The following is a 25,295-nucleotide window of genomic DNA, read 5'->3' as shown; positions in this document are numbered from 1 at the left end:
GTTTCTCTGTTTGTACATGGCGTAAAGGCATACCATTTGTGTAATCATAAATTTACATAGAGTAATGCTGTTTGATTCATTTTGTTATTTTTTTTCCCTTCCCCCCCACCCCTCCCACCCCTCTTTTCCCTCTATACAGTCCTTCCTTCCTCCATTCTTGCCCCGCTCCCTAGCCCTAACTCTAACCCTAACACTAACCCCCATCCAACCCCATTATGTGTCATCATCCACTTATTAGCGATATCATTCGTCCTTTGTTTTTCTGAGATTGGCTTATCTCACTTAGCATGATATTCTCCAATTTCATCCATTTGCCTGCAAATGCCATAATTTGATCATTCTTTATGGCTGAGTAATATTCCATTGTATATATATACCACAGTTTCTTTATCCATTCATCAATTGAAGGACATCTAGGTTGGTTCCACAATCTGGCTATTGTGAACTGAGCAGCTATGAACATTGATGTGGCTGTATCTCTGTAGTATGCTAATTTTAAGTCCTTTGGGTATAGGCCAAGGAGTGGGATAGCTGGGTCAAATGGTGGTTCCATTCCAAGTTTTCTAAGGAATCTCCACACCGCTTTCCAGAGTGGCTGCACTAATTTGCAGCCCCACCAGCAATGTATGAGTGTACCTTTCTCCCTACATCCTCTCCAACACCTGTTGTTGCTTGTATTCTTGATAATCGCCATTCTAATTGGGGTGAGATGGAATCTTAGGGTGGTTTTGATTTGCATTTCTCTTATTACTAGAGATGTTGAACATTTTTCCATATGTTTGTTGATTGCTTGTAGATATTCTTCTGTGAAGTGTCTATTCATTTCCTTAGCCCATTTGTTGATTGGATTATTTGCATTTTTGGTGTAGAGTTTTTTGAGTTCTTTATAGATTCTGGAGATTAGTGCTCTATCTGAAGTATGATTGGCAAATATTTTCTCCCACTCTGTAGGCTCTTTCTTTGCATTGCTGATAGTTTCCTTTGCTGAGAGAAAGCTTTTTAGTTTGAATCTATCCCAGTTATTGATTCTTGCTTTTATTTCTTGTGCTATGGGAATCCTGTTGAGGAGGTCTGGTCCTAGGCCGACATGTTGAAGCTCTGGACCTACTTTTTCTTCTATAAGATGCAAGGTCTCTGGTCTGATTCCGAGGTCCTTAATCCATTTTGAGTTTAGTTTCGTGCATGGTGAGAGATACGGGTTTAGTTTCATTCTGTTGCATATGGATTTCCAATTCTCCCAGCACCATTTGTTGAAGAGGCTATCTTTTCTCCATTGCATATTTTTGGCCCCTTTGTCTAGTATGAGAAAATTGTATTTATTTGGGTTTGTGTCCGTGTCCTCTATTCTGTACCATTGATCCACCTTTCTATTTTGGTACCAATACCATGCCGTTTTTGTTACTATTGCTTTGTAGTACAGTTGAAGATCTGGTATTGCGATACCCCCTGCTTCACTCTTTCTTCTGAGGATTGCTTTAGATATTCTGGGTTTTTTATTCTTCCAGATGAATTTCATAATTTCTTGCTCTATTTCTGTAAGGTACATCATTGGGATTTTAATTGGAATTGCATTGAATCTGTATAGCACTTTTGGTAGTATGGCCATTTTGACAATATTAATTCTTCCTATCCAAGAACATGGGAGATCTTTCCATCTTCTGAGGTTTTCTTTAATTTCTTTCTTTAGTGTTCTGTAGTTCTCACTGTAGAGGTCTTTCACCTCTTTTGTGAGATTGATTCCCAAGTATTTTATTTTTTTTGATGCTATTGTGAATGGGGTAGTTTTCCTAATTTCAATTTAGGTTTCTTTAATTTGCTTTCTCATTTAACTTACTGCTGTCTATAAAGATTTTCAGTCCCATTTTACAGAGGAGGATAATGCAGCTTTGAAAGATTAATAACTGTCCAGGGCTCAAGGCAACATTACAACTGGAATCTGAACCTCGATTTCATCTCTTTGCTGGCCAACATGGTACAGAGTTTCCCACTGCCATGTGGATATTGTGGAATATATAAGAATATATTTAGATATATTTAGAGCTGGGAGCAGTGGTACATGCCTGTAATCCTAGCAACTTGGGAGGCTGAGGCAGGAGGATTACAAGTTCCAAAAAAAAAGGTATTTTAAAAAACTGGAGATGTAGTTCAATGGTTAAGCACCCCTGGGTTCAATGTGCAGTGCCCCCCCACACACACAAGAAAAAGAATACATGCAGGCTCACACTGGCACTAGTTAGGTTCACCATTAAAGGAGCACTGAGAATAGTAGTTAAAGCAGATTTTGTTCTCTTGCCTACAATTCTTAACCAGCATCAACGCAATACCAGCTAAAATCAATCTCATGAGTATCTACATTCATGAGGATAAAAATATGGAAAAGCTGCATAAGTGATGAAAATAAACTAATTATAACAGGTTGATCATGTTTATCCAGGAAACAGTTATTAGATGAAAGGGGCTAGCTATATTACAAGGTTAGGGTCTTTACCACCAGCAGGTGTCTCAAGGTGAGTGCCATATTACACTTTCACAAACAGTGACGCTCTATGTGCTCTAATAGAGGAATGAATAAAAATAAAGGACAGATAAGCCTTTACCTGTTAACAGTAAGAAGATCTTGTTCAGCAAGCAATTTCAAGTACTAGATTATCTTATTAAAACTGATTTATCAAGAGCATGAGACTGTCTTAAATTGTTAGCTGATAGGATGCAACATCCTAGTTTTCTTTAAAGTATTGAATTTTGAATTGCAGAGACATAAGTTCTTTATAAACATTGGACAAAGCTGTGCACTGCATACTTTTTTCTGTCTTAGCAAGAAGCTAAGTGTGTAGCCTCTGGCTACTGTTAAGTAGTGTACTGTTTTTTCTACTCTGTTGTCTCTCCTACCACATACAAAAGCAGAATGTGCAGCCTCATTGGAGGGCTCACTGAACTCTTAGTAACACCGTAGATTTATCTGTATGTGTTAGGAAGTATGTTCGCACTTAGATTCTTTATCCTTAGAATTGGTGCCTCAGCACAATAGGTAGTCAGTATTTGTGGAAAGGAGGGCTGCCTAGTCCTGGTCCAGAATTCACAGTCAACTCTAAAATGTGATCTTATTTCTGAGGCCACCTCTGATTCCTACTGTAGATATTTTTGTCCCTAAGATGTAAATCCTATGTTCGCTTTCTTTGGTCTCACTCCCTCCACTTCCCATTTAGCATTCCATAGGGCTCAGTGTGGCTTGGTCACCAGACATGAGGTTCCAGTTCTCAAAGGAGAACCTTTTCTCTGGTTCCTCCCTGCACAAGCCCTCAACCAGCTTCACACTCTGCCCTGTTTCCATCCTCCTCCCAAGGAGGCCTTCACTGTGGACTTTGACTGCCACTTCCACACAAGGTCCACATCTTCTGCCTGAGTGCTCCACCCATGCATCCAGCTGCCATCTCAGCATTTTCACCTGGAAGGTCCAATGTCACCTTCACTCACCTATTTAAAAACCCAGTGTCAACTTCCAGTAAAGTCAACTCCCCTTCCTGACACATACCCAGCCCCCAAGACTAAAACCTTCAAGATCTTCCCTTCTTCCCTCCCTGTCCAATTAGAACCTCGTGCCCAGATGCCACCAAATCCTGTCAAATATTTATTCTTTGAATCTGTTCTTCATCCTGCTTCATCCAACTTTGTGTCCAGGTCCTGGTAGCTCATGCTTGGCTGCTTTGCCTTCAAGTGGTCTTTCGCTCCTTGTATTTTCCCCTCTGGACTCTCTCTCCTGTTACTGAGTTTTCCTAAAGCATTGGTTGCATTTTTTTATCTGAACTAGTCAAAACTTCTTTGGTGCCTTATTATCAGTGGAAAACTTAAAACTCCTGAGATCAGTATCTAAAGCCCTTGTAAGCTTGCTCTCTACCTTACCTTTCCAGCAATGCCAGAACACCTGATAGGGAAATACTCAATAGGCACATCAAAACTGAGAAAAATGTGACATGTCAAGTTATGTCATTAGTCTGGTGTGGTGGCACATGCCTGTAATGCCAGCAATTTGGGAGGCTGAGGCAGGAGGATTGCCAAGTTCAAGGCCAACCTCAGCAACTCAGTGAGGCCCTAAGCAATGACCCTATGCAACTTAGTGAGACCCTATCTCAAAAAATATAAAGGGCTGAGGATGTGGCTCAGTGGTTAAGCGTCCTGGTTTCAATCCCTGGTATCAAAAAAAAAAATTTTTTAAATAGTCATGAAAACAGCAAACACCAAGAACTTGCTTATTCTTTTCTAGTTCAACATTATTTTTATTTGAATTTCTGGGAAGGGTGTTGAGATGATGGTAATCATCTCAGTGTCTGGGACCACTGAAGATCTTAATTCTATTTTTCAGGCTCCTCCCATCCACAGACATTTTCAGAAAGGCTGTCTTGCTTTGATGTTGACATAAGGCAGGATGTTACAACCTGCCTCATATCAAGGTTATTTGTACATTATTGCTCCTCATCTCCAATAACTGATGAACTGCTTGAAAGGAAGCACAGTGTCATGCTCCTTGTGTGTGTTCCATTTGCTGATCTGGTGGTTGCCCAGCAGCTGGAAGGGGCTGTTCACACAGTCAGTCTGAGTTGAAGATGACCCTAGAGATTGGTTTTATTGATCAGTGGCAAGATCACAGCACTAGGAGGAGGGACGCCCCACCACCACTAATGCCAAGAGGATGCTGCTGCCAGTAACTAGATTTCATGCTACTTTCTGTGAAGTCACTGAACAGTGATGGCAAGTGGTAGTTCAGAGGCTTGTGTGGGCAGAATAGTTACTACAAAGATAAAAAGTTGCTTCTTTTCCAAGCAAATGCTGGGGCTGCTGGGGCCATTTTTATATTTAGGGACTTCCCTATTGCTTCTAAGTTTCCAATGGGTTTGTTTTTTATCTTTAAAAGAATACTTGAGCTACAGAAACCTGCAGTGGAAGATGGGAATCTTACTTTCCTTGAAAGCTACATTTCTTTTCCCCCACCCTCCAGTCCTGTCCCTAACCTCCTCCCCCATGTTCTCCAAGGACCAACGGTGACAGTGACATCTGGGGTAGATCTAGCCCTGGGACAATCACATGGCAGCAGGCCACAAGGCTTTCACATTGAGTCATCCCCTCAGTGGTGTGGGCTGGAACTGAGTGTTCATGTCTAGCTCAGATGGTGTCCTCTCCCAGCTACCCTGTGTTTAGCACCTGGAAGTTTCTAAAATAATTGAACATCTAAAAATTTCTTCAGGGACTCTGGCATCCAGGCTGGGGCCTATTGCCTGGTGTGTGCCAGTCATCATCCTTTAGGTGATGAGGTGTCAGGGGAGGGACCAGAGCTACTGCTGCCTTCTGTCCCATACCTCTTGCTAACACACACACACACACAGTTTCAGGGGTATGTGGTCTATTGGAACATCGTAATAGCCAGTTAGTGAAACAGGTAACTCCCCATTCCCAGTTCAGTACTTAACAGAGGGCACTGGAAATAAGGAGACGTGGCTTTTTGTGTTTTTCCTCATACTCAAGAAAGGACTGAAGTTGACCTGGCAGACTACTGTCTGTGCTTTAGTCCTGCCAGCAGATTCTCTGCAGAATCCAGTCTGACACTTGTGGAATTCACCAGCAGGTGACATCAGGCACCACGAACTGTGATGATCAAGTCTTGAAGACCTGCCAGATGGGGATCTTTCTCTTTGTGGATTCCAAATGCAATCTCCCAGACCTTTACCACCTGCCCCCCACATGTGCAGATCCTGGAGGGGAGGAGAAGCAGCACAAGCATCAGGGGACAGTCAGAAAAAAGAGTGAGCCTGCCTGTGTGATGCCACCATGCTCAGACCCAGACTGGGAGGGGCGCTCTCACTTGATCTTCACAGGATCCCTACCACATATATCATGCCCATTTTAAGATGTGGAAACTGGGGCCCGAATGATAGCTATCAACTAATAAAGCTGACATTTAAGGCAGATTCTCACCACTTATAATCCGATATTTGTTCACTGATCAGAGACAGATGTGATGACATGTGAGAAATTTGTGTAACAAATTTGACATCACACACAAGTTTCTAAATTTTAAATTTAATAGTGTTTGGAAAGCTGTATAGAAATGTGAAAAAAGATTACATATTAGGTGAATTAAAAAGGACAAGAATAGGGCTGGGGCTGGGGCTGGGGCTCAGGGGTAGAGCACTTGCCTGCATGCAGGAGGCACTGGGTTTGATCCCCAGCACCACATTAAAAAAAAAAAAAAAAAAAAAGCTAAACAAAATAAAGGTATTGGGTTGATCTACAACTAAAAATATTTTTTAAAAGTCAAGAATATTATTTTTAATTATAGAACTGAATGTTCTTACATCAAAAAGAAAAATATTCTAAATATTCTAAATTCTGAAATTGCTAACAGCAATAAATTTGACTATATGAAAGCATAAAACAATAAATAGCTAAGGAAAAGTTTACAAAAATATTTGAACCAAACAGGATCATCAATTATCCTAATAAATAGGAAGAGAAAGCAGTATCATTGAGTTGATTTGGGTCAGTGAACCACCCTGGGCACCCAGGATACCAGGTAGTGGTTCTGCCTCTACTGTTGCTTTCTCCCATCCAGACAGAGTTCAGTAAGGCCCACCATGCCCGTGGGGAGGGCAAGACTGACCCACACAGCAGTGGGACAGATGGCTCCAGTTGGGCACAGAAGAAGGTGTGTGAGAGGTGGCGGTCAGAGAAGCCTCCTGCAGGAGGATGGAAGGACAGAAAACTTCTGCTTAGCCTCAGATTGGCTGAGATCAGAGTGGCTGGGATTCTCAGGAAAAATGAATGTTTCCATTGGTTGACTTGTTTATAATCTTGTGAGGAGTCATTCCAAGGGGCAGAAGAGAAAGCAGTATCATTGAGTTGATTTGGGTCAGTGAACTACACAAGATCATAATAAATATGTGAATGACATGGCCAGATGGTAAACATTATGTGAGGAAGTAAATAAGGACAAATTTTTCCATGTTATTTGTAATCAATTAAATGAGGTACCAGCTTACCTCATTACCTATCAAAGTAGAAAATATATATAGTACTAATGAACATCTCTAACAAGATTGTGTTGCAACTTAATACCGCATAAAATGCCGGTGACATCCTAAATTACTATCACTGTAAAAATATTTGTGTCAACCAATGAAAATTTCCATAACCTTTGACCAACACAAGGGCAGTACTGAAAGAATAAAGAAGTCTTAAGTACAATTATTTATTTCTAGTTAAAAATTCTAGAAACAACCTCTATATTCAAATTTAAGGGTTTTGAAAATTAAGTAACAGAAAAATGAGAATTTATATAGCATGGAGAATAACAGACCAAAAAACTGTATACCTTGTGAAAAAAAAATACATGTGAAAAGTCCATCAGACATGTAATGTGAAAAAAAAAAATCTAAGGTACAAGCAAATTCTTTACTTTTGAAAATGTCCAGGCTGTGGTAGGGTGCTTGCCTAGCATGTGTGAGGCACTGGGCTCCATCCTCAGCACCACACACAAATAAATAAAATAAATGTACTGTGTCCATCTACAAATATATATATATATATATATATATATATATATATATATATATATATAAATGTTCCCTGGCTGTGAAGAAATTCACCAACATGTTAAATAAAGTTAGTCATGTTGAGTCTCTGTCCAGTAATGTGATTATATGGCTTTTGAGATGGAAAAGGCAAAATTCAAATGTTTTCTAAAAGGTTAAATTATTTATACATAAAATAATGTGGGTGGGAAGTTGTAAGAGCTTAAATATATATCCCATGAAGGGACAGAAGTAAACCTTGTGAAAGATATTATGACCAAAGCATTGGATATTTATTCATTTAAGTGTCTCCTCTGTTCTCAGGCTTGTGCCAGTCGTGATGAACAGGGAAAAGTTCCTTTCACCTCAAAGACATTACAATCCCGTGGGGAGGGCAAGACTGACCCACACAGCAGTGGGACAGATGGCTCCAGTTGGGCACAGAAGAAGGTGTGTGAGAGGTGACGGTCAGAGAAGCCTCCTGCAGGAGGATGGAAGGACAGAAAACTTCTGCTTAGCCTCAGATTGGCTGAGATCAGAGTGGCTGGGATTCTCAGGAAAAATGAATGTTTCCATTGGTTGACTTGTTTATAATCTTGTGAGGAGTCATTCCAAGGGGCAGAAGAGAAAGCAGTATCATTGAGTTGATTTGGGTCAGTGAACCACCCTGGGCACCCAGGATACCAGGTAGTGGTTCTGCCTCTACTGTTGCTTTCTCCCATCCAGACAGAGTTCAGTAAGGCCCACCATGCCCAAGCCCCCACACAGAAAATTCAACATATGCTCTTGACCACAGACTTCCCTTGGGTATGAGACCTCAACCCAGGAAGCAAGAATCTCTGTGTTTTTAAAATAAACAACCTACTTCTACTTCCCCTCAACCCCTTGCCTATATTCCCCGATTGGGTCACTCACCCCATTGTTCTTTTTCACCTGGTGGTTTCTTCGCTGTTCATCTCTAGCTTTCAGGATCACTCATGCTCTCTGAGCCCCAGACTGACATGTGCTCACAGGAAGTGAATTCCAGCAGCCTGTCCCTGATTATCCAGGTTCCTCTGTGCTGGCTTTCCAGAGAAGGAGGCTGCAGCCCCCAAGACCACCCAGGATGTGAGCACCACTCACCAGACGTGTGATCGAACATTAGAAGAACTATTCTGAATCTTCAGCAGCTCCTCAGCCTTCTCCCCAGATGGGGAGAGGGAGGATCTTCCTGGGAAACCCAAGCTTGGAGGCTGCAGTGCCCATGGAGGGACAGATATTTACTGTAAGCCATTTACTCATTCCTTGGCCTCTTCTGTTGCCCACCTTCCCCAGCTGGTAATTGGTATGGGAGAAAATTTCTTCACAGGAACACCATAGAAGCATGCACAACCCTCGATGGACTCTGGAACCATTTTCCAACTCCCTGCTAGGGTGGCCTTATGTCTATCCCTGTTTGACCAGAGCAGTCCTGGTTTATGGCCCAGGCTAATTCACTCTCATTCACTCTCAGAAGCATCTTGTTTTGGACTGTTAAATCTATTTCATCAGCCTACCTCAAATCCACATCAAGCCGGGCACAGTGGCGCATGCCTGTAATCCCAGTGGCTTGGGAGGCTGAGATAGAAGGCTCATGAGTTCAAAGCCAGCCTCAGCAACTTAGCAAGGTCCTAAGCAACTTAGCAAGATCCTGTCTCTAAATAAAATATAAAAAGGGCTGGGGATGTGACTCGGTGGTTAGGTGCCCCTGGGTTCAATCCCCAGTACCAAAAAAAAAAAAAAAAAAAAGTCCACATCAAGCTGAACACATACAGATATGCTCCTCCTCTGTGTTTCTGACTTCATTTATGGGGCCAATATCCACATGATGCTTCAGCAGAGGAATCTCAGGCCTACCTTTAGTTCCTTTCTGTGGAGACCTGTGATGTTACTACTTGCTCAAATGGATCCTTTCCTTTCTGTCCCTAATGTCAACCTATTTCAGATACAATTTTAAGTCTCTTCTGCCGTCTCCCTGTCTTGGGATCCCTCCTCTCCAATCCACAGCTCTGCCAGTGATCTTTCAAAACACACTGAGATCTGGTGGCACTCCACTACCTATAGAAGGAAATCTAAACCCTTCATGATCTGGTCCCAACAACCTTCTCTGCTTCCTCCCCTGCCACCCTCCTCCTTGTTGGGTTCTGGTCACTCTTAGACTGCTTGTGCCATGAAAAGTTCATGTTCCTGTTGGCCTCAGAATGCTTGCTCCTTTTACTCCCTCTGTCTAGTCTGGCCTTTCCTCTCGTTTCTGTTGCTCTTTTTGACCTGGGACGCCTTCCTGGACTGAGCTCACCTTTTGTCTCCCTTTGAAGCCTTGCCAGTTTACTCCTCCCACTGGAAGTAACTGCTCCCTCTTTGAAGCTCTAAATGGACTTTGTTTTTAACATGTGCTACAGTTTGCTGGCGATTGGGCCACTGCACATGGGTCTGTCCTCCCTCTGTAAAGTCCTGAGTGGCATCTTTCATGATGCCTGCTACATCACTGTTGATGGTATGGAATGGAATAAAACAGATAACCCACACTGAAATTTTCAAGACCAGGTTGTTCACCACGTGAGTCACTCATTGCTGGTGACAGTGGGAGTGACTCTGGGAGGGCACACCACTGTGAGAGTTTCAACACAGCATCTCAGGGAGGTACACCTGTTTAGAGGAATTCAGGTGTCACCAGAGCACCCTCCTTAAGAAGAAGGAACATTCATGCAAGGTGAGACTATACACACACTTCTCCATGATTCCTTCCCTTTCAGTCCTGAAGGGATCTTGTCCCTTCTAGGCTCTTATCTCATAATTTAGGACAACAAATCTGGTATTTCATTAGGTGCCATTTGGTGTCAAGTTTTGGACTGAAATTACAGTGTTTGACTTAATAGGTGGGTTTTACAGAATGGGGGCATGTGGGGGACACTGGATTTAAATGCCAGGGTCTGTCCTTTTCCCTCTGTAGCTGAACACCCTTTCACGTGACTCCATGAGGATGGGACTTGAACAAAAAAGCCATCAGGTTAAGCCAGTTAGCCCTCCATCTCAGGAGGCAGGTAAACGATATTTCAAGAGCCAATGCCAGTTCAGGAGCCCAAGGGCAAGCTCCTCGTCCCTCCAGATCCATTGTGTACCCGATAGCAAAGACCCCCTTTCTAGAGGACAGGTGAATGAAAGGAGGCCTATAAAAGCCGCCTCCCAGGTTCTCTCTCTCCACCTCTTGAAAGCGAGAAAACAGTAAGGGGGAGTGGGTGGAAGAAACAACAGATGAGGGTTCCAGCGTACTCACCACCTCTCGCAACCTGACATCAGACGCTCCTCTCGGATATCAGGGCAAGTACCCCGATTTCATAAACAAACCGAGGGACTAATAGAGGAAGCGATGGGTCACGCTCGCCCTGGGAGGCAGCGCGGCTCTCCCAGCCTGGAGGACTTTGCCTTGCAGACTCCAACTACGAAGGCCCCTCTGCCCTCCTCTGCCCTTCCCCAACTCAGAGGCCAGCACTTCTACACAGGAGCCTGCCCCTCCCTGCCTCCACCCTCCCTCCCCACCTTCCTGCCCACCCATTTGCCTCGCCTCGGTCTGGGGTGGCAGGAAGGGAGGTGCTGGGCACCGGCCGTGAAGAGCCAACCCCTCCTGCTCAGAGCGACTGCCGCCTTTAGGGAGCGAGGGCTGCGACCACACAGGCCTCGAGGCCGGGCCATGAACCTCACTCAGGCCTGGAGCCCCAGCTCGGTGGTGCTGTCCTGGGACTATTCCGGGTCGGGCGCCCTGGAAGAGCTGGAGTTGTGCCCGTCCTGGGACCTGCCCTACGGCTACGCCTACATCCCCGCGCTCTACCTGGCGGCCTTCGCGGTGGGCCTGTTGGGCAACACCTTCGTGGTGTGGCTGCTGGCCGGGCGGCGCGGGCCGCGGCGGCTGGTGGACACCTTCGTGCTGCACCTGGCCGCCGCGGACCTGGGCTTCGTGCTCACCCTGCCGCTGTGGGCAGCGGCGGCGGCGCGCGGCGGCCGCTGGCCCTTCGGCGAGGGCCTCTGCAAGCTCAGCAGCTTCGCGCTGGCCTGCACGCGCTGCGCAGGCGCGCTGCTGCTGGCCGGCATGAGCGTGGACCGCTACCTGGCCGTGGTGAAGCTGCTCGAGGCGCGGCCGCTGCGCACCCCGCGCTGCGTGCTGGTCGCGTGCTGCTGCGTTTGGACCGTGGCGCTTTTGGCCGGCCTGCCCTCCCTGGTCTACCGAAGGCTGCAGCCCCTCCCCGGGGCCCCGGGCAGCCAGTGCGGGGAGGAGCCCTCCGACGCCTTCCAGGGCCTCAGCCTGCTGCTACTGCTGCTCACCTTCGTGCTGCCCCTGGTCGTCACTCTCTTCTGCTACTGCCGCATCACGCGCCGCCTGCACAGGCAGCCACACTTGGGCCGGGCCCGGAGGAACTCGCTGCGCATCATCTTCGCCATCGAGAGCACCTTCGTCGGCTCCTGGCTGCCTTTCAGCGCCCTGAGGGCCATCTTCCACCTGGCGCGTCTAGGGGCACTGCCGCTACCCTGCCCTCTGCTGCTGGCGCTGCGCTGGGGTCTCACCATCGCCACCTGCCTGGCTTTCGTCAACAGCTGCGCGAACCCGGTCATCTATCTCCTGCTGGACCGCTCGTTCCGCGCCCGGGTGCCGCACTGGGCCTGCGGGAGGGCCAGTCGCCAAGTGCGCAGGATCAGCTCGGCCTCCTCGCTCTCTAGGGACGACAGCTCAGTGTTCTGGGGCCGTCCCCACACCGCGAACGTTGCCTCGGCTGCCTGGTAGCCTCTCCAGGCGGGCGGAGATGGGCAGCAGCGGAGCACTGTCCGCACGGGAGTGGGACCCCGCTCTCCCGACCTGCCTGTTTTGGCGGCAGTAGGCTGCTCCGGCCAGCACTGCTCGTGAGCTGCACGCAGAACCTCATAGAGCTGATTAAATTCCTCCAAACCAGGCATCTGAGGCCCGCTGTTCTCTCTGCCAGGTGGGCACCTGGGCTAGTTTATTCCAGTGCAGAAAAGGTCCCATGAGATTCAGTAGACAACAACCCGGAGACCCACTGATTCACCACTAAAAGTGAAGTGGTTTCCTTCTCTGCCCCATTCACAATAGCAATAATCAGGATATCCAGTGCAGACCCCCGGTCTCTGGCTGTGTTTTCTCTGGTTTCCTACAATAGCCTTTACCCTTTGAGAAATTCCTCCAAGTCAAATTGTCTGGCCCTCAGACTCCAAAAAGTCTATAGGACATGAGAATTGGCAGCCCTTTTGTACTCGATAATCTTTGTGACTGTGTTGGCTGTATCGTTAATCACCATCAATTCAGATTTTCATCTTAAAACTTACCAAAGACGTGGGAACCAGCCCCCGTGTAAGCTGCCCCATTTTTTCTTCTGATGGACTCCCCGGAAGTGACACCCTGTCCTGTTTTATATCTAGTGAACCTTCTCCCCTCCCTGGCAAAGCTGCAGGACTCACGCTGAAAGTGGTTCTGGCCTTCCCTCTGGGTAGAAAGAGCTGAAATCTCTCACTGCTTGTTCAGATTCCCCCTTGTGCAGCCATGAACCCCAGGTTTTTCTCTGGGAATTCACATTTCTCAATAAACACTTTTACTTAATCCTGGCTTCACAACTGTGTCTTTACTCGAACCATGGGACTGAAATGAGTGTCAGGAGGCAGGTCACCAATTCAGACAAAACTCAACTCAGTAGCTGAGAGTGACTTCAGGGTACAAGTACTTGTGTGCTGTCGGGATGGTGAGAGCTAGCGGCATGTGTGTGCAATTATCCTTCAAGGGGGTGGCAAATTGTTTATTCTTATTATCTTTGTTTTCAATTTTTTTTAGTTGTAGATGGACTTTTATTTTTATTTATTTATATGTGGTGCTGAGAATCGAACTCGGTGTCTCGCACATGCTAGGCAAGCACTTTACCACTGTGAGCCACAACCCCAGTCCTCTCATTGTTTTTAAGGGCAGTTTATGTTTTGAAGGTAACAGAATGTTTAAAAAAAAAAGTAAGAGAATGTGTCTGCCAGGTCACTGTGCCTGTCATTTCAAAGAGAAGAGATGAGATTTTGATTTTCAAATGCATTTTAGACCTTTTCTTGTACCCTTTGGGAGACTTCTCAGTACAAATGTCTGGAATTAACTGCTTACAGACTGAATTATCTTTCGAGGTTTCTGGAGGGTTTGGATATTCTCTCTTTACACTTTTGATGTAAGAAGATTTGTCTTAAAGACATTTCCTCAGAGCAGGGAGAGGGACTCAGTGCTGCTGCTCTCCTTTGGAACTATGTCCTAGCCAGATCTCCACAAGGCCAGTCTTAAAGGACAGGCCCCTGGGAAGAGGACATCACAGCCACCTTGATCTCACCTGTCAACTGCTCCTAAGTCAGGCTGTTAAAAGGTGCATCTATGCCTGCTTCTCCCATACAGCCTGCAAGGTAAGACTTGCAACAAACACTGGGTCAGCAGGATGTATTTCAGACACTTTCATGTTTGAAAGCTGAGTTACATCATGGCCCTTCCTATCCTTTCCATTGCTCCCTGTGGTAAGAAGTTACTCTCTTTTCCTGTGGCAGAGGCCCCAAACTTCCAGAACAAGGAAGCTGACTCTTATCTGAGCTTGTGTGGCCAGGTATCAGCTTACAGAGAAGGCTCTGCTCTTGGCTGTTGGGATCAATCTCCATCCCTCTACCTGTCGAGTTCTCCCTAAATTTTGGTACACCCTAAAGACAGACAGGAAAAGGCTTCTCCACACCCCAGAGGATCTTCATTTCCCTGCAGCAGTAGTTACTGAAACTCAGCATTTCCCGCTGCCATGGAACTATAAGATGTGGAGAGAGATTCCCTCCCTTTGAGTAGATCACTGACGTGGTCTACCATGTGTCCCTTGGAAATGTGCTATATTACAACACATTCTCCAGAAGAGAATGAGCTCCTATTTCCCACTGGGGAAGATAAGGCAGAAAATGAAGAACTGGTTAAATGAGTGCTCCCTCCTATTTTGCTGGTGGGAGTACAAAGAGAAATTTCCTTTAGAAAACAAATGATGAGTTTATATCAAGCTTTAAAGATAATCCTGTCCTCTCTCCCACAACTGTTAATGCCCTTTGAATCTACAATTTCACTCTGCTACTCTTCTAATGCAATAATACTAAATAGTAAAAATTTAATGCACTCAGGTAGAGAAATTCTTTAAACTGGAAGGAAACAACCTAAATGTCCAATAAGGATGTTATATCTTCATGAATATGATAGACAATTATAGAAATTTTAGATATTATTTAAAGAGAGGTTGGAAAATGTTGATGAATTAAAAGGAAAAAAGGTAAAATTACATGTTAAACACATTCACACCTTTCAAGTCTAGAGGATATAAAACTGTTAATGCTGGTTTTGTTGAAGGAAAATATTACATATCTTCTGATTCTTTTGATTAAAAACAATCTTTTGCTCTTTTCTTTCTTATCTCTCAAGTTTAAGTATAATAAGTATAGTTCTTTTCTCTTAGTGCTCAGTCATGGAATGCCATATGTTTTATTTTATTTTATTTATTTTTATTTTTTGTTTATTTATTTTTTGGTACCAGGGATTGAACTCAGGGGCACTTAACCACCGAGCCACATCCCCAGCCCTTTTTTATATTTTATTAGAAACAAGATCTCTCTGAGTTGCTTAGGGCCTTACTAACTTGCTGAGGTTGGTTTTGAACGCTCCCTCCTCCTGCCTCAGCTTCCTGGGGTTATAGGCGTGTGCCACCATCTGTATGTTTTATTTTTGTGTTTATTTTTTGTCTCTCCATAAGAATAGAGCTCCATGAGCATATGAACAGTGGCTGCTTTGCAGGCGCTCCTAACGAATGCTGAGTGAATCATCAGGTCTAAACCATTTCGTGAGATAATGTGATGTAATGTGAACAGTAAAAGAAGGAGGTGGCATCTTCTGTGTGCTATGAGCTGTGCTTCATAGCCTTCTATGAGGCTACAAGGAAATATAATAAATGTGATATAATTATGTTAGAGTAAGAGGATTGTGACCCTTTTCCCCCCTCCATTTCTTTATTTTCAAATTTTTCTATAAGCATTTTTTTAAGTGCAGTTAACAAATAGTGAAACTGCCAAAGCACAGGAGCCAGTCCTGGGTCCTGGCTCCTGCTCTGTCACCACAAGCCTCCTGTCCCCACAAGCCTCCTGTCCCTGGACACATCCCTCAGCTTCCTGAACCTCACTGTCTTCATCTGAAGAATGAGATAATACCTGCTCTGGCTGCCTCACAGATCAAAGATGATCATGTTCTTGAAAGCACTGTGTAAGCGGGGTGTTTTAGACAAACCACCCCGAGCCCACCCTCAGGACGGGGGTGTCCCAGGCCACCCTTCCCATCCTGCGGCGAGCACAGGAGGTGGGTGGAACTGCTGTGAGGTTTTGAAAGGTCGGCATCTGGGCATAGGCTGGCACATGGGCTGTGTGTGACTCTGCTTTCCTTCTTGTGACTAATTCTGAACCTTCTAACCTCTCTCGACCCTGTGGGTCTGTTCTCAGGGCACAGTGTGGGAACCAGGGCCCCCGGGACTGATGAGTGATCTGGGGAGTTCAGAAGGCTGGCAGGGTTCGGGGAACGGGCGGCACTTGGTGAAGTGTGATATGACTCAGCCCCCCGACCACGCTGGGGGCAGAGCGAGGACCCTGGACACTCATGAGGACATCTTGCTTGTTAGAGCTCATCAGGACTAAGTTCCTGTCCTGCCTTGGCTGAGTGGCCTTCAGGAAGCTTCTTATATCACCCGCCCCCAGCCTCAGTCAAATGGGGCACATGATGACAAGACCAGGAAATACTGGAAAACTGAGCAGTAAGGAAAAAACAAAGATATGAAATCACTCTTCCTCTTCATTATCTTCATGATCGAAAAGTACTTATTGAGTTTGTGATTATACCATCTGAGATTTGTATTTACCTCCGTCACAGGGCTGCAGACCTGGAAGCTTGTTTTGTCCACTCTAAGAATAAGGACTCTGTGGGACACGGTGGCACACGCCTGTAATGCCTGTGATGAGGGAGCAGCATCTCAAGTTCAAGGCCAGGAACTTAGTGAGACCCTGTCCAAAAGTAAAATAAAAATTTTAAAAAAGACTGGTAATGTAGTTCAGTGGTAGGGCATCTCTGGGTTCAATCCCCAGGACTGAAAAAAGAAATGAGATGAAATGAAAAGGAAGGAAGAGAGAGAAAAAGAAAGAAAAGGAGATTATTAAATATTCTTTTAAGGGAAGTCACTTATGATACCTGTTTAAGGTCATTTCTTACTGGGTAGCACTTTGCAGAGTTTTAAAAAGCACATACGGGTAGTTTCTTGATCCTCATGACCCTGAGGTGAGCAGGAACAATTAGCTTCACTCTATGGCTGATGATACAGGCTCAGAAAGTAGCACGGGTGTGTTCACAGACCCAAGAGCACAGCTCAGACCCAGGTCTTTCCCCTCCTGCGTGACACACAGAGAGGAGCCTCTTCCGTTTTAAACCCAGCTCCCAAGGAATGACTCCCTAACCTCTCCTCTCAAAAACTTTTAGAGGATTGGGGATATAGCTCAGTTGGTAGCGTGCTTGCCTTGCATGCACAGGCCCTGGGTTCAGTCCCCAGCACACACACACACACAAAAATTTAGAGTTTTTCCCTCTAATTATTAAAGTAATACAAAGTCTTTGGGGTTTATTTGGGTGGTGGTTTTTTGGTTTTGTTTTGAGGTGGGGTCTTGCTATGTTGCCCATACTAGCCTCCAAAAGCCTGAGCTCAAGCCCTCTTCCTTCCTCAGCCTCCTGAGTAGCTGGAACTACGGGTGCACCTCCAGATTGATTGTTTTCTTTTTTTGCCTTCCTGATGATTGAACCCAGGGACACTTTGCCATGGAGCTACATCCTCAACCTTTTTTAAATTTTATTTTGAGAGACAATCTCGCTAAGTTGCCCAGGCTGTCCTTGAACTTGCAATCCTGCCTCAGTCTCCCCAGTTGCTAGGACCACAGATGTTCGACTTTGCACTGGCTCCAGACTGGTTTTTTAAAAAAAGGAAACTATTGGAAAATATAAAGAAAATATGGAAAAAAAAACCAACTATTATTCCACCATGAAGAGATACTGTATATTTCTCTCTATATAAAAATACACATGTACATAGTTTTTTGCAGATAAATTGGGCTTAATAAATTAATGAGATTAAAGACTATGTCTGTTGTGCTCCCAAGTATATACCCAGTGCGTGGCATAAGTCTGGCATTCAATAATGATTTGTTTATACACGTGTGTGTGTAAGTGTGTGCATTTTTTTTCCAGTGCTGGGGATTAAACCCAGGACCTTGCACATTTATATATATATAAATTTGTAGCCTGCTTTCCTCACTTAATATGCTGTATCCTATCATGTCATGAAATATTCTTTTAAAACATGTCCTTAAAATTACATTATAGCTGAGCATGGTGGCTACTCCAGAGTTTGAGGTGGGAAGATCACCTAAGCCCACAACTTGGAGGCCAGCCTAGACAGCATAGCAATACTAAAAAAAACAATCTCAAAATAGTCTCAAAACAATCTAAAAGCCAGGCACAGTGCACATACCTGTAATCCCAGCAACTTGGGAGGCTGAGGCAGGAGGATTTCGAGTTCAAAGCCAGCCTCAGCAATTTAGTAAGGCCCTAAGCAATTCTGAAGGTGGATGGGGATGTGGCTCATGGTTAGGCACCCCTGGATTCAATCCCTGTACCACACAAACACACACACACACAAATTCTAAAAAAAACTTTATGCTCATCTCTGATTCTTTCTTCTGGACAAATTCCTAGAAATGAAATTATTAATCAAACATTATGAACAATTTAAGACTTGTGAACACTGTGCCAAACTGTTGAAACACCTACGTTCTCTCTAGAGTTCAGTGAGAATGCACGCTTACCATACCCTTAACGAATAACACCAGGCATTCTCATTTTAGGACAGTGGTATTCAGCGGGGTGCAGGTGGCCCATGCCTATAATCCCAGTCACTTGGGAGGCTGAGGCAGGAGAATCTCAAATCCAAGGCCAGCTTTGGCAATTTAACAAGACCTGTCTCAAAATGAAAATGAAAAAATAATAATAAAAAAGTCTGGGAGCATAGCTTAGTGGTAGAGCCGTCCCTGTTCAATCCCCAGTGCCAACAGAGAGAGAGAGAAAGAAAGAGAGAGAGAGAGAGAGAGAGAGAGAGAGAGAGGATAAATGGGTCTCTTCCCAGGGGTGCTGGGGCAGGACTGGCAAGAAACAGTGCTGAAACCCACCGACCCAGGGTGGCTGGGTAGCCCTAGCTGGTCGGAGAGAGAGCTAGGGGAGACAGGGCTGGGCTTTGATGGGCAGCAAAGCCTGAAGTTCAGAACTGAGACAGGGCTGCCAGTGTCTGGGTAGAGGCTGTGGTTTGCCCTGGGGAGATGTGCTAGACAGGGGTGATTAATCTAGCTTACCCTACTCCAAAAATGACTGTCTCCATGCTGTGCATGCTCACCATCTCCCTTCTGTGTTCATCACCCTGCCCCAAGCAACCTTCCACAAGCAGGTCGTGCCTTTGGCTGCCCCGTTATGAAACCTGGGAACATGAAGTCACAACACAGTGTAGGCGACTAGACTCACCAATTTTTTCCCTTTTTTAACAGTCTTTTTTTTTTTTTTTTTTTTTTTAAGGTACTGGGGATTGAACCCAGGGGTGCTTAACCACAGAGCCACACTCCCAGCCCTTTTTATTTCTTTTTTTGAGACGGAGTCTTGCTAAGTTGCTTAAGGTCTTGATAAGTGGTGAGGCTGGCTTTGAACTAGCAATCCTCCTGCCTCTGCTCGGGAGCGGCTGGGATTACAGGTATGTGTCAACACACCCAGCTCAACGGTCTTATTGTTTGTATAACCTGTTGTCCAAAATCATCTCAGGCCTCCATCTCTGAGATTATTATTATTAGCACAAAAAAAGAAAACACAGTGTTGAAAGAACTCAAAATCCTCTATCCTAATTGCAATAATTACCATTTTTGTGTGTCTTCTTTCCAACTCTTGTCTATTGTGGTCACATTTTACATTGCTATAATCATATCTTATGCTGCTTTTTTATTCTGCAAACTTTCTAGCTGGAGGCGGTGATGTACACCTCTGGTTCCAGCAGCTCCAGAAGCTCAGGCAGAAGGATCGCAAGTTCAAAGCCTGCTTTAGCAACTGAGTGAGACCCTGTCTTTGAGACAGGGCTCAAAGGGCTGGGGATGTGGCTCAGTGGTTAAGCGCCCCTGGGTTCAAACCCCAGTACCTAAACAAAACAAAACAACACATTCTAAACATTGTTTTATGCCTTGACATCGATTTTGTGCATATCATTTTTAAAGGCATTTTTCAATGGTTAGACCAGAGCTTAACTAACCATCCCTCTGCTATCAGACCTTTAAGTTGCTCAGGAGTTTTTGCGTTTGTAAGTAGCTGTAGTGAATATCTTTTCCATCGAGTTTGGGACTGGTTTTGAGTGTGTGTTTCAAAGGACAGATCCCCCCCGTCGCCTGCCCTCCTCCTTCGGGCTCTTCCCCTCTGCTTCTTCAGTGATTATATCGCCAAGTGCAGCAGACCTGGGCTTGTGAAAGCTCATTTTGAAAGCACTTTGAAAAGTAGCGTGGCCCACGAAGGACAGGAGGCCCTGGTCAGCAGACAGCTGTAGGAGCCGGGTGCCCAGGCTCAGGCCCACTCCTAGGCTCTTGCCCCAGCTCTACGTCTCTTTGTCTTTGTGACCTTGGGTAAATTACCTCTTCTGCCTCAGAATCCTCATCTGCAAATGAAGATAATTCTTCTTATCTCACAGGACATGTGAGGGGTTGGATGTGTTGATATATGACGTGTTTAGAATGATCTGGCCCACGTTAAGCTTTACCTGTTCCATAATTACCAGGTGTCAACTAAACGATGAAAAATGTCCCTTAAACAGAATTGAGTTCTACCATGATTTTGGATTTCTTCCCTCAAATTCACAGATTCATCAAACTTTTATTTTGCATTGCTAGGTTGAGTATGCTAGGTCACGGGACTCCAGAAGTGAAATAGACTCCCAATTCTACCAAAAAAATTGAAACTGTGAGTCTCCATCTCCTCCCCCAGATAGAAAATATGGGCTTATAAAGGAGGGAAATGAAAATCATGTGTATCTTTGGTTTTAGGTCAAATGTTAGTTTTCTTTTCTTGTGTCTTTTTCTTAAAGTTAAAAATCATATGAAGAACTTCTGTGAATCAGTCACTTTTATAGATTTATAGAGAATTAATTGGCTAGTGTGACCTTGGAGTGATAGACTGAATAGACCCAGGACACTTTTCCTCTCTGGGATGAGCATTTCCTGAGATGACCGGGTGGAGGACCTTCTCCGCAGCAACAGCTCTGCTGGGTGCTGTGAGGGATGGTCTGCCTGCTGCCCACGCGGGCCCAGCACTGAGGGTTTGGGTGAGATGACCTCTCTGATTGCTGTCAGATTAAAGATTCCAAAATCCCATGACTGTAGGCCCAGTCTGTTCTCCAGACTTATCTTGTATCTTCCTTTCTTTAAAAAAATATTTTAACGTTTTATAAAAGGCACTCATCAGAAAGCTAGAAGTATGTATCCATCAACCTCTAAAGAAACAATCAAGGTAAAACAATTCTGAAAGAATTCTCCCCCTAAAGGAGAGACCTCATTCACCACTATGAATAGGCCTATCAATAAGAGACGAAGTAGAAAATAACTTAAATCAGCTATGCAAGTAAATTATATTTATCAGCAGACAACAAATGCTTTTAAAAGCTGGGGATATGGCTCAGTGGTGGAGGGCTTGGATAGGAGGTGTGAGGCCCTATTCAATCCCTAGCACCACATAAAAAAAAATAAAAAGGAAATAAAAGAAAAAGAAAGAAATGCTGTGGACATCTAAGAGCCTGTTTCTGAGTACTGGTACCCAGGGAGCTCGGCACAGCCCTGGTGCACTCTCAGAGGGAGGGACGGACGAGTCTGCCCAGGACTCCCAGCATGCTGTACTAGCCAGGAGTCATTTTAAAAATATAATAAATCAACATGGCTGTCTTTATGGGACTTTCTTATGTCACAGGCTGCATTTGAAAGACAGATCAATAAGAAGGTGATTTATCACTTCATATGAAGTTTGTTGCCTTTTTTTTTTTTTTTTTTTTGCGGGTGCTGGGGATCGAACCCAGGGCCTTGTGCTTGCAAGGAAAGCACTCTACCAACTGAGCTATATCCCCAGCCCCCTTTTTTATTTTTTGGTACCAGGGATTGAACTCAGGGGCACTCGACCACTGAGCCACATCCCCAGCCCTTTTTTGTATTTTATTTAGAGACAGGGTCTCACTGAATTGCTTAGCACCTTGCTGTCACTGAGGCTGGCTTTGAACTCACCATCCTCTGGCCTCAGCCTCCCAAGCCACTGGGATTACAGTCACGCGCCTTGGCACCCGACAGTTTATTGCCTTTTAGCAGCAACTTTATTTTAATAGAAATACAAAATCGCCTTCTATAATAGCTAATAAAATAATTGATTTAAGCAACAATCATCAGTGGCTGCTAAAACCATCAGGTGAGGAGTTACTGGGGAGCTGGACTCATGCAAGATGCCAACAGCCACCCCAGAGGATTTCCCAGTGATGGGGTTGAGACCAATATGATGATGCAGAGGTCAGGTTGTCACCACCAGAACCAACTGCTCAACTCAGCATCGCCAGTCAGAGGAACACCCACAGGAAGTGCTTCCAGAAGACGAGAGGGACAGGTGTCCAGCACCACCGGGAGGTATTCCTGCCCCACAGGCTGAACTGGAATTGGTGCATCCTTGTGGGACTCACTTCCAGGCTGCAGGAAATACAGGGGTCAGGAGCGAGCTAACGGACCACATGGGAAAGCAAGCAGATCAGATGCAGAATGTAGGATGATTCATGGCAACTGACCTCATTTCTTCAGGTCGCTGACATAGTTAAAATACGTGTAGGGGATCCCGCACAAGATTAACAGAACCAAAGGTCATGTGTAGATCTTACTTGAACCTAGATATCAATGGAGCAAGTTTAAGCTGTGTACCATGGCAGAGATCCAGGAATCTGAGGCAGGAGGGTGACAAATTCTAGGCCAGCCTCAGCAACTTAGTGAGACCCTGTCTTAAAATAAAATAAAATGGGCTGGGGATGTGGTTCAGTGGTATAGCACTTGTCTAGTGTGAACCAGGCCCTGGGTTCAGTTTCCAGAATTGCAATAACAAGTGAACAAGTTAAAAAAAAATTTTTAAAAGACAGTATGGGGACAATTGGGAAACTTTAAATATGACTTGATATTAGGTGACATTAAGAAATTATTGTGGACCAGGCATGGTGGCATCATATATCTGTTAATTCCAGAGACTTGGGAGGCTGAGGCAGGAGGATCCCAAGTTCAAGGCCAACCTGAGGAACTTAATGAGACCCGGTCTCAAAATAAAAATAAAAATGGCTGGGGGGGGTGGAGTTCAATGGCAAAGTGCCCCTGGATAAAATTACCAATAAAACAACCAAAATAAATAAATAAATAAATAAATAAAATAAAGAAGAAGGAGAAGGAAAAGAAGGAAGAGGAGGGAAGGAGCAAGGGTTGTTACTGTGGAGTTTGGGGTATAGATCAATGGTACAGTATTTGCCTAGAATTGCCCAAGGCCCTGAGTTCAAACCCTAGTATCACGCACACAAAAATTGTGATAATAGTTGTGTGATACCCATAATTAAAATGTCCATTTTCAGAGACACATTTAAAAATGTGTGTGTCACCGTGCTTGGGATTTATTTAGAACATTTCACCAAAGGTAAAATAAACTAAGGAAATCCATGTTAATAATGATCAGATCCAGATGATGGATAAAGTGGAGACCCTCTCACAGAGTCCCCCTCTAGAAGAATTCAGTGTCCTGTTTACAGACATAATGAAAATACATTGACCTTAATGAACGCGCATGGAGGAGTCGGAATGGGCGGGGCTTGGGTCAGAGCTCAGAGAAGGCTCAGAGGAAGTCACACACCGCCACGTTTATGGACCATTTCAATCGAAGAAGACAACTTCTGACCCCAATTAAAACCACCTTTCCTTCAAGATTCACTCCTTTTACAGCACCTTGTGTATTTTAAGAGAAGGCAAAAGTATGAGTTACTAATTTGTTTCTGATTAACCCAGCCAGGGCCACAGGCCCAATCTGGGAGGAGGCTGTCCTTTTGAAACCTCCCTCCTCAGTCACTAAACCACAGGAAGTGGAACTTGGTCACTGGTAAACAGGTTTGGACCATAGAAGATAAAATTATCATGCAGAAATTTTATTACTGTTTTCCTGGGTGTTAGAAGAGAAACCTTTTAAAGACTACAAATGTGGGAAAACATCTTTTAAAAAATCACTATCAGGCCAGGAGCAGCGGTGCATGCCTGTAATCCCAGAGGCTTGGGAGGCTGAGGCAGGAGGATCACAAGTTTGAGTCCAGCCTCAGCAAGTTAGTGAGGCCCTAAGCAACTCAGTGAGACCCTGTCTCAAAATAAAATATAAAAAGGGCTGGGGATGTGGCTTGTTTGGTAAGTGCCCCCGGGTTCAATCCCTGGTTCCAAAAAAATAAAAATAAATAGAAATAGAAATCACCATCATTTATCAGATGCTTACAATATGCAAAGCATGATGCTAGGAAGCATTTTGTCTACATGATTTTATTATCCTCACCACAGTTCTAGCATACCCATTTTACTGATGAAGAAACCAAGGTTCTCTGACTCCAAAACGTTTTTGCTTTTCATGGTGCTCAGGATGAAACCTAGGGCCTCGTGCATGCTAGGCAAGCACTCTACCACTGAGCTACACCCTCAGTCCCAAAACACATATATTTGATGTCTCTCCTAAATTGTATCCCTGAGCCACTTAACATCATAAAGTATAAAGCAATGAATAGCTCCAAGTGGGTCAGGCACTATCTCGGAGGGCACCTCCAGCCCCAGACCTCTGCAAAATACAATCGTGATTAGCAAAGTTAAATCAAAATGATTCAAGGCCACTGATTGGGACTGAGCTCCTGCACTGGGCCCAACAGACCAACCCCAAAATGGAGTCACTCAAACTGAAATGCACCGCCACCAAACCAAAACTAATTTGTTCATCTGACCTGAGAAACGAGGAAACAGGGTAAATGTCAAATCACCCAACGGGCCAGCTTGAGCCAACGTGATAAGGAAGTCCCCTCTGCATTAACTCTTAACCAGGAAAGTAAGCAAAGTCACCAGATGCTGACCAGTTTTCTGCTCCATCTCTGCTTTCCTCAGTCCTGTTCTGCTGTAAAACCTACCTCCTCCACTCAGCTCACTGGAGCGGCTTTTCTAAAATTTTAGGAGATCACTATTGTCCTATTCGTAAATCACAATAAAAGTCAGTCCGATTGTTTAACTAATTTGCTGTATTATATCCTTTGGCAGTGGCCTAACCACCCAGCCCTGGGGCAGAGCAGGGAACCAGTTTGCAGCCTGCAGCCCGATGGGGCCTGAGCTCCGGGTCTGTTGCCAGGGAGCTGGGAAATCTGTAGCACACACCAAAGCCAGAGAGGAAATGGAGAGAGGACCAAGATGAGAGGGACTCCTCTGTGTGCCATGGGCTTTCTCCCAGGGGAAATGAAGAGAGGGGGAGTGCTTGCAGCAGAGTGTCCCCCAGGACCTGCGTGT

General features: G+C 44.8%; 1 protein-coding gene across 1 annotated transcript; it reads left to right on the top strand.

The window, feature by feature from the left end:
* The first annotated feature begins 11,230 nt into the window (after positions 1-11,230).
* Gpr25 (G protein-coupled receptor 25) lies at positions 11,231-13,120 on the top strand. Its single transcript, XM_047521461.1, has one exon. The coding sequence runs from the start codon at positions 11,269-11,271 to the stop codon at positions 12,352-12,354; it is 1,086 nt and encodes a 361-aa protein (XP_047377417.1). The 5' UTR covers positions 11,231-11,268; the 3' UTR covers positions 12,355-13,120.
* Positions 13,121-25,295: the final 12,175 nt, after the last annotated feature.

The sequence above is a fragment of the Sciurus carolinensis genome, chromosome 12 (assembly GCF_902686445.1).
Source record: "Sciurus carolinensis chromosome 12, mSciCar1.2, whole genome shotgun sequence".
NCBI classification, from domain to species: Eukaryota; Metazoa; Chordata; class Mammalia; order Rodentia; family Sciuridae; genus Sciurus; species Sciurus carolinensis.
This window is presented reverse-complemented; position numbering and strand designations above follow the sequence as displayed.

What these genes read in the sequence shown, in the direction of transcription:
- Gpr25 (XM_047521461.1), top strand. Translation starts at nt 11,269, where the DNA reads ATGAACCTCACTCAGGCCTGGAGCCCCAGCTCGGTGGTGCTGTCCTGG.